This window comes from Chanos chanos, chromosome 13, assembly GCF_902362185.1.
Source record: "Chanos chanos chromosome 13, fChaCha1.1, whole genome shotgun sequence".
Classification (NCBI taxonomy): Eukaryota; Metazoa; Chordata; class Actinopteri; order Gonorynchiformes; family Chanidae; genus Chanos; species Chanos chanos.
Genome location: NC_044507.1, coordinates 5,200,905 through 5,209,484, shown reverse-complemented (window position 1 = coordinate 5,209,484; position 8,580 = coordinate 5,200,905). Strand labels below are relative to the sequence as shown.

The following is an 8,580-nucleotide window of genomic DNA, read 5'->3' as shown; positions in this document are numbered from 1 at the left end:
GTGTGTGTGAGTGTGTGTGTGTGTGTGTGTGAGTGAGAGAGAGAGGGAGGGAGGGAGGGAGAGAGAGAGAGAGAGAGAGAGAGAGGTGGGTAAACGAATTGTGTGTCTGGTAGTGTTCTCAGGGTGGGAGGGGCTTGAGAAGGACTAGAAATGTCAATCACAAGAGGCGCTCTTAATAATCTGAGGCAATCTGTGAGGACCTGACCTTAGTCCACCCAGATCAATAGGCAAGTCAGAGAGGAGAGTGCGTGCGGGACCGTTTTCATCGGTCCAACTACGAAGACTTTCTTCACCCGCTTCAAGTCCCAACTGTGTAACGGATAATTTGTGCCACTGGGGAGGCTCCCGACTCTTTGTACTTCCTGGGACCTTTTGGTACGAACATGTCTATGCCGCAACTCGGTTATCAGTATATAAGACCGCTATACTCCACGGAACGTCACGGGGTAGGCAGTGGTCGAACCGGCACGGAGTTAAATCCGTCCGGCACCCTCTCCAATGTGCTATCGACCATGTATGGATCACCCTTCGCGACCACTCAAGGATATGGAGCTTTCCTTCCTTATTCAACTGATGTTTCTATTTTGAATCAGCTGGTAAGTGCTCACTATCTTTAAAAAAAACGTTCACTCTTCTTTGACAGTGCAGCCTATCGCGGACGCAACATTATTAGCTACTGTCAGATCCTATGCTGTAATTCGTGCGACTAAAAAGACTAGGCTACTGCACTTTTAATATGTAGCCTACTGTTACTCGTTTTGTGACTTTTTATTGTTTATGTTTTAAATACTTTTACATTTTAATTTTAAATGATTTCTTATTTTTCATCACTTGTTTAATTTCATTAGCCCATAAGTTTGTGACGGTTAAAAAAAAAAAAAGTTTATTTCTTGCACCATACAGAGGAATTTCGTTGCACGTAGCATGTCTTTGCTTGATAACTTATGATCATTTTCAGCTTTAATACACAGCTTCTTCATATATTCACGCGAATGCCCTTGTCTTCGCAGGGTGCTCAGTACGAACTGAAAGACAGTCCGGGCATTCAACACCCCGGATTTCCACAGGCCCATCCGCCCTTTTATCCCTACGGGCAGTATCAGTTTGGTGACCTGTCGCGCCCCAAAAATGCCACCAGGGAGAGTACCAGCACCCTGAAGGCCTGGCTGAGCGAGCACCGGAAAAACCCGTACCCAACCAAGGGGGAAAAGATCATGCTGGCCATCATCACCAAGATGACTCTCACCCAGGTGTCCACCTGGTTCGCCAACGCTCGACGAAGGCTGAAGAAGGAGAATAAAATGACCTGGGTTCCAAAGACCCGGACAGACGAGGACGGGAACGTCTATAACAGCGACAATGAGGGCGAGGAGGACGACAAGAGAGAGGACGACGAGGAAATCGATTTGGAAAACATCGACACCGAAAACATCGAGAGCAAAGAGGACTCTGATTATCAGGACGATCTCAAGTCAGGCTCGAAAACGCTTGACAGGAGCGATTCGGATATTTCCGATGAGGACGCGCGAGTGCCCGAGCAAAGATTTCTAAACAACGTGATAAAAGAAGGCAGAGACTCTGATTTGAACGCGGACAAGCGAGAGGAGCTTAAAAAGAGCCCCACGCCCGAGCCGTTGAGGAATTCAAGTCCAACCCCAAAGCCCAAAATTTGGTCTTTAGCCGAGACTGCCACAGCTCCGGACAATCCTAAAAAGTCGACATCAGTGAGCGTGAACAGTGAGGCGCCCTGTCAGACACTTCTGATGTCTCAGAAAGCTATTGCTTGCCCAGTTGGCAAACTTCAGAACTGGACAAAGATGGCATTTTCAGCCCATCAAATCGCATTAACTAACCATTACCTCGGACTCGCAAATCAGGCCTCAGCAAACAGCCATGCTTTTAACAGGCTCAGAGATGCAAAGAGTCAAAACATACTGTGAGCCACAGGTCTTTTCCAACTTGACTGAAAATTAATTACTTGTCTTTATTAAAAAAAAATCCTACTTCTCATTGCAGGAGTATAACACTTGAAATTGTTGGTATTGCATAACAGTAGGGTATTATTTTGAGGAACTAAGAGAAAGCAGTTATTAATTTTTTTTTTTTAAAAAAAAGAGAAAATGAAATTGTTATAGACTGGATGTTGCAGGCTGGCACTTCCACTACCATGTAAGTAGATAATACAGAGTACATATGTTTATATTGCTAACTTATCGATTAAAGTTTCATTGTGCTTGTTTGTCATAACCACTTTTAATACACACATAAAATAACAACGATGGCGGTACATCGGCCGATCATTCGCACACAACTGATACAATATGCCTCATTTCTATCAGATATTTAAGGGATGTGTGATATCTTATTCTTAATGTAAATCAAAAAAATCAACCAAGAGACCGCGTACAGGGGTTAATCTGTTGATGCAAACGGAAATGTGGTCATTAGGAAAGCTCCGTGGTAATTAACTTATTTGGTTACTGATCATTCTTGAGAAGTTCTGTGCTTTTGAGGAGGTGAAAGGCAGTGAAGCTGAGGTAAATTCAATTTAGATGAGGTAGTCGATGCTCGACGTACTCTTCTAATTGTCTTCGTTCATTTCCACTTGAAATATCGACCATTCAACACATCATCGTCTCTTCTTTCGTTTTGATAACATAAATATCTGGCAGATTGTAAATTGGACGGTAAATTCCAAAATGTGCTTGTCTTTCAGAATTCAAATGTTATGTGTAGGCTATAGGCTATATCTTTTATTTATCATCATTACTTTTAAGTCCATAAAGAAAGAAACCTAAAGGTTTAAGTTTGAAACCACACCTCATTTATCTGTAAAGCTTGTGTCTTGATCCACTAATTGTTTGAAGCTAATTGATTTTGTGTCCGGGGTAAACGCCGATTACGGCTAAATGCTTTTGAAAATGGAATTGTATATACTTGAAAAACCAAATTGTTCAAAAGTATATATTTTGGATATTAAAATGAAGTTACACATTTCCCTGGTCACAGCCTACGTTTTAAATTCCAACAATTCAAAATAATGCTTTGTTTGCTTCTTTGTTTCTTTGTTTTCCTACTGGATTTGCAATATTTCTCTAAAAGATACTGATTTAAAACATGCACGCCGCACGCGCATCGCCAGCGTGGGAGAACCGTTCTGAATTAGTTAACACTGAGTTTATATCAAAGCGAATCTTGCGTTTCTAACTCCAGTCACACCAAACTAGAGTATTCATTGTCTCCAGTATCACTTCTGCTCAGTAAGCCTTTGTAAAGTATGTAACATTCGCAGTTTTAACACCTGAGAATATTTGCTTTATTGCTTTAAACAACAAACATTTTAATGGCTTGTCTAACTGATGTACACTCACAACTACATTTTACTCTCATGGATTGCCCGCAACTTAACACAGGGCTTTTTAGGATGTTGGTTTTCTGTGGATCTAAGCAAGGAGCTGGAGACTGGTAGAGAATTTAACGTTAGAGCACCTTCTACAGGGCAGAAAAAAATCACACATTCTACAAAACAAGACCAGCGCGAAAAAAAGACTGTTGTTTAGGACAACTTTGTTACATTTTAATGTTAACCTTGTTAAATGAATAGCTAATGGCGGCTGAACATTTGGCTCGTCATTTCAACAAATATGTCGTTTACGTCACTGGAAGAGTTAATAAATAATTTACTTTTAAATGGATAAATAGGACCCTATCAAACTGAATTGTTATAAAGACATAGCCTAAGTATTTATTTCTCGGCGCCCATCAGCAAGGGACTTGGATAAGTCTTGAACTAGCTAACAAGATATAAATGATGTAATTATGTGATTTTGGAACTGAGGTCTAGCATAAGAACAGAAAGCATTCCGCTGCAGGCAGTAGGCCTGTCTGCCGTCCCAACACCAAGATAATAATTCTGCCGATTAGCTCTTGTACCATTTTCACACTTTGTGTACCACTGACAGAGATATTTCAGCTTTGGTTTTTCAATTGTCATTAATCAAATAATTTGGATTCCCGATAAGTCAAAATGGCCGAAACGTAAATGCGAAGACGGAGTAAGCTATTTAACGCTTTAAACAGATTGTTCGATGTCATCACAACAACAGTTATATATGTTAATGTGCAATATTTCCCATATATTTCTTTAACAATTAAATTGATCCAGCATATTAAAAAACAATTTCCGTTTTTATAACCTTTTATACCATAGTCAGTTGTAAATATATTGACAGAGAAGCAGGTTTGGGATGTATTTGATTCGGTTTGAGATAATTAGTTCTGTGAGAACAAAAACAAAATAACGTTACCATATTAAACAGACTCAGAGCTATGCTACCACAGAAGAAAAAAAAAAAAATGACGCCAACGTGTCTTCGATGCCTTTGCCAGTGTGAGAAGAGTAACGGACAAAGACGCAATGGAGAGTGCCCATCTGATGGACAGAGCCTAAATGGAGGGAGGAGGACACCGATTTCATGCCTGTTTATATCTGAGTTTAGAGAGGGGGAAACGCTTTCACCAAATCACAAAAGCAGCGAGTCTGGGCTGCAGGGCTGAAGGGCAGCTTGGAGACTTTTTGCCATTCATTCTTTTCTATAAGACCTGTCCTCACTAGTCTTACTCCACCTTCTTTCAACCAAAGTTACCGAACTATTATGGAAATAGAAGGCTTTTCATGCCTTTTCTCCCTCTTTTTGCTCTGTCTCGCAGGAGAAAAGGCAGGAAACAGGACCCAGGGAGACCATGTTTTATCAAACCTTTTAGAAAAGCCTTACTTTTCTCTCTCTCTCTCTGTCTCTTGTTTAGGGAGATATTTTATGAAGGCTTTCATTAAACGAGGAGAATAGCTTCAGTGTGGAAGAATGGTAAATTCACTGCCTCAGATGGAATCACATTTTTAGGAGGGTCTGACATGTTAACTAGCATGACGGTCTGTTCACAATTTGTTTGGCAGTTGTGTCTCATCGAATATCATCCCAATTAAGAAAGATTTCATGGCGCGAAATGAGAATAATCAGATTTGCTAATACACCTAAAGATATGTGCAGTTTACAAGCAGTTTACTTTAATAGAGATTGTAATACAGATCTCTGAAGAGTGCAGCTGAGTTTCTCTCTCTCTCTGCTGCGTGACTTAAGAATGCAGAATATTTCAGTCACACACGAGTTACAGTTTAACAATTTTCAACAAAAAAAGTTATGCCCTGCTTTTTTAGCCATTCTTTTTTTTTGACCTTCATTTTAGCCCTTTTTTAGTCTTCACCTTGTCCGCTGTCACGGGACAGTAGCAAGGGGGCCGGAAAACAACTGCCCTTAATGTTCTCGGCTTTGTATGTTTCTCTGCATCATCGCTCAGAATGTCGCCTCTGTGTGGGAACTAATAAGGCACAATTTCACCTTCAGTTGCCAAAATGAGACGGCAGATACCTAACAGACCAGTCACATTAACAACACAAGGGCAATTCACTGTGTGCATTAGCAAACAGACTCTTTCCTCATTGGTCATGCTTAGTGAGTCATAATGTATGGATTTCTAATGTTCCTGTATTGCTTGTCAATAATTGTTGGTCATTTGTTAATACCTAATACATTTATCCTATTAGCACATTTAAATGTTTTTGACTATTTGTCCCAGACCATTAACAGTTCCAAACGCACCAACTGTGTTACATTTTAAGCTGCTCTTAGTGCCCTCTGTTATGGTTGTCGCGACGATCACGAACGCTCCTCATCCAGTCAAAACTTTTTTTTTTTATTGTCCCTGTGACTCTAATTGAAATGAGTGACAGCGTTACAGCATTTATAGAATGTGATTCATACTTGCGCAGTTGGGACAAGCTCGTGAACAAATGTCCCTGCCTCCGTTCAGAAAGGCAGATAACTTGTTGTGTTTACAGAGCACATTCTGGAAATTCCCATGACCTTGATAAGTAAGCGAGGCACAGGATCACTCCCAGATTAAATAATCAAACACCGAGAATAGGATTTCCTCTCCGGGTAGCTCTATACTTGACCATGGGAAATGGCATGTCTAATATAATTTTACAGGTGGGTTCACTGCAAGATTGGAGTGTAATTGCCGATATGAAAAAGACAGACCTCTGAAAATCCCATGACTTTTAGTCACTCTTAATTAAAGATTGCTGCATCGTTTAGTATGTGAGGGTAAGATTAAATAATAATAATAATAATAATAATAATAATGATTATAATACACAGTTGTTGGACTCTGAACCCTCTCTCATTGGTAAACATCCTTTTACACAAATGAACAAATTGTCATTGAGAGATTGGAAGAGAAGAAGAAGGGGGGGGGCAGTGGAACGGATGTAAGGTCAAAGAGTTAAAGCCACACTCAGACTGATTAATTGGCTTGAAATGATGTTTTCTGTCATTACTGCACTGCAACCCAGTCAATTTACCTGATTTCACAGCTAATGTATCCTGGGGTTAAGCAAAGAGATTTTTTTCTTCCTTTCTTTCTTTTCTTTCTTTTTTTGAGTAAATACAACACAGTACAATATGAAAAGATGAATACCAAAAGATTAATGATTCAAAATCTTGAGAGAAACATGATAAATAAAATGAGTGAGAAAAAAAACACCACTTGGGATATGTCTACTCACATTAACACATTCAATCCACCGCACATCCATAATGATACACAGCTCAAAGAACGCGAATGTTCAGCATTTTAAATGTAATAATGACGATGATGATGATTATGATAAATTTATTTATTTGTGAAAATGAGGAGATTGATGGGAAATTTTTTTTTTTTGTGTGTGTGTGTGTGTGTGTGTGTGTGCGCGCGTTTGTCTCTGTGTGTGTTTGTGTGTGTGTGTTTAGAAGTGTGTGCGTGTCTCTGCATGTCTGTGTGTATGCAAGTCTGTGTGTGTGTGTGCATGTGCGTATGTGTATGTGTATGTGTGTATGTGTGTGTGTGTAACACAGGGAAAAGAGAGGCCGCCTCAGCCTAACTCTTCGAGCAGAGTGAAGTCAGAGCTACTGTTCTGCCCTCTGTCCAACTCTACAAATACAAAAGCCCCCCCTGAATTCACAGTACCCTGCTTCAACACCTCTCTAAGGGGTAGATCAGAGATGTTACGCTACAAAAAAAAAAGTTAAATATTACACTGGATGGAGTTAAACTGTAGCAGGGTCCATTCTTCCCGACACCACCAACCTTACAGCGGGCGGTGATTGAGAGTAAATACAAGCAGTGCTCACAGAGAGAAAACCCTTCACTTACTATCTTACCATCCATCCATGCGTTAAAGAGCCCACAGAAAACTCTGCACCCAACAGGTCCAACATAAACCATCTGACGTCACAAACTCAAATCAAAAATGCATAGAAATTTACCGCTCTCTACTTTCGCTGAGACGCTCGGCCAGAGAAAGCGGAAGGTTGTCTGTCTGCGTCAGTGCTCACCTGTCTGTGGTGTCAGCGCTAGTCTTGGAGTTTGTCTTCCTTCAAGACACATCAGCAGAGAGTTGTTCTTACTCAGGACAGTCACAGTCTTCTGCATATGAGGTTAGCACTCCTGAGCTACTGTGCTCATTTATGACTTTTTATTGATTGATTTTTAGTCGTTCTATGATGATACGTTTTATTCAATGATCATGTTCACACGAGTGTTGTAAAAAATGTGTGATCATAATAATGTCCTCACAGGGTACAGACCAGATCGTACTGTGTATTTTTGTATGGCTTGAATGTGCTTTGGGACACACACACACACACACACACATACACACACACACAGAGCTCTTCTGTGAGTGACACCCCATCACAGACATGCAAGCTCTCAAACACATGTATGCATAGCCTGAGGAGCTGTCCTACAGCACTCACACAACCTTGCCAAATAGCACATCACCCAGAACCCAGACTTAGCCCAGGGGCTCCAGCTCCGGCACTGTGCAGCTACACGACTCTGCTTGGAGCCTGGAAACAGGGGCATGTTAGGCTCCCTCAAGAACCATGTCTGAGGCACATGCTGTTTTAACACACAAACGCTAATGAAATACCAACGCAGGCACAAGGCCCCTATGAGCTCAGTCTCTTAACTGGTGCATACAGAGACACAAAAACACACACAAACAAATACACACACACACACACACACACACACACAAACATATGCACAAGTGCACACACACGCCTGCACACACACGGACACGCACACACGGACACGCGCACACAGACACACACACACACACACACACACACAAACATATGCACACGCATGCACACACACGCACACTGACACACACACGGACACACACGCACACGCACACGGACACACATACACACACACACACACACACACACATCGGTGTGTGTTTTAGCACTAAACTGAGTGTACTTCAGATTCCCTTTGCAGGCTCATGATGTTGTGGTGTTGTGAGGTTTAGAGGCATGGTGTGACAATTCATACTGTTGTACTGATGAAATAAAGTGCCCTCTGCTACAGCACATCCCCCCTTCACACACACACACACACACACTCACACACACAGAGAGACAATGCACTAACACAACATGTGTGTTCACCTTGATGAAATAAGAGCTTGTA

General features: G+C 41.2%; 1 protein-coding gene across 1 annotated transcript; it reads left to right on the top strand.

The window, feature by feature from the left end:
• The first annotated feature begins 383 nt into the window (after positions 1–383).
• On the top strand, positions 384–1,940 carry irx3b (iroquois homeobox 3b). Its single transcript, XM_030790553.1, has 2 exons — positions 384–596; positions 1,011–1,940. Exons 1-2 carry the CDS (start codon positions 384–386, stop codon positions 1,938–1,940), a joined length of 1,143 nt encoding a protein of 380 aa, XP_030646413.1.
• Positions 1,941–8,580: the final 6,640 nt, after the last annotated feature.

What these genes read in the sequence shown, in the direction of transcription:
- irx3b (XM_030790553.1), top strand. Translation starts at nt 384, where the DNA reads ATGTCTATGCCGCAACTCGGTTATCAGTATATAAGACCGCTATACTCC. An exon ending in TTTCTATTTTGAATCAGCTG is followed by an intron (nt 597 to 1,010) that starts GTAAGTGCTCAC and finishes TTGTCTTCGCAG; the next exon opens with GGTGCTCAGTACGAACTGAA.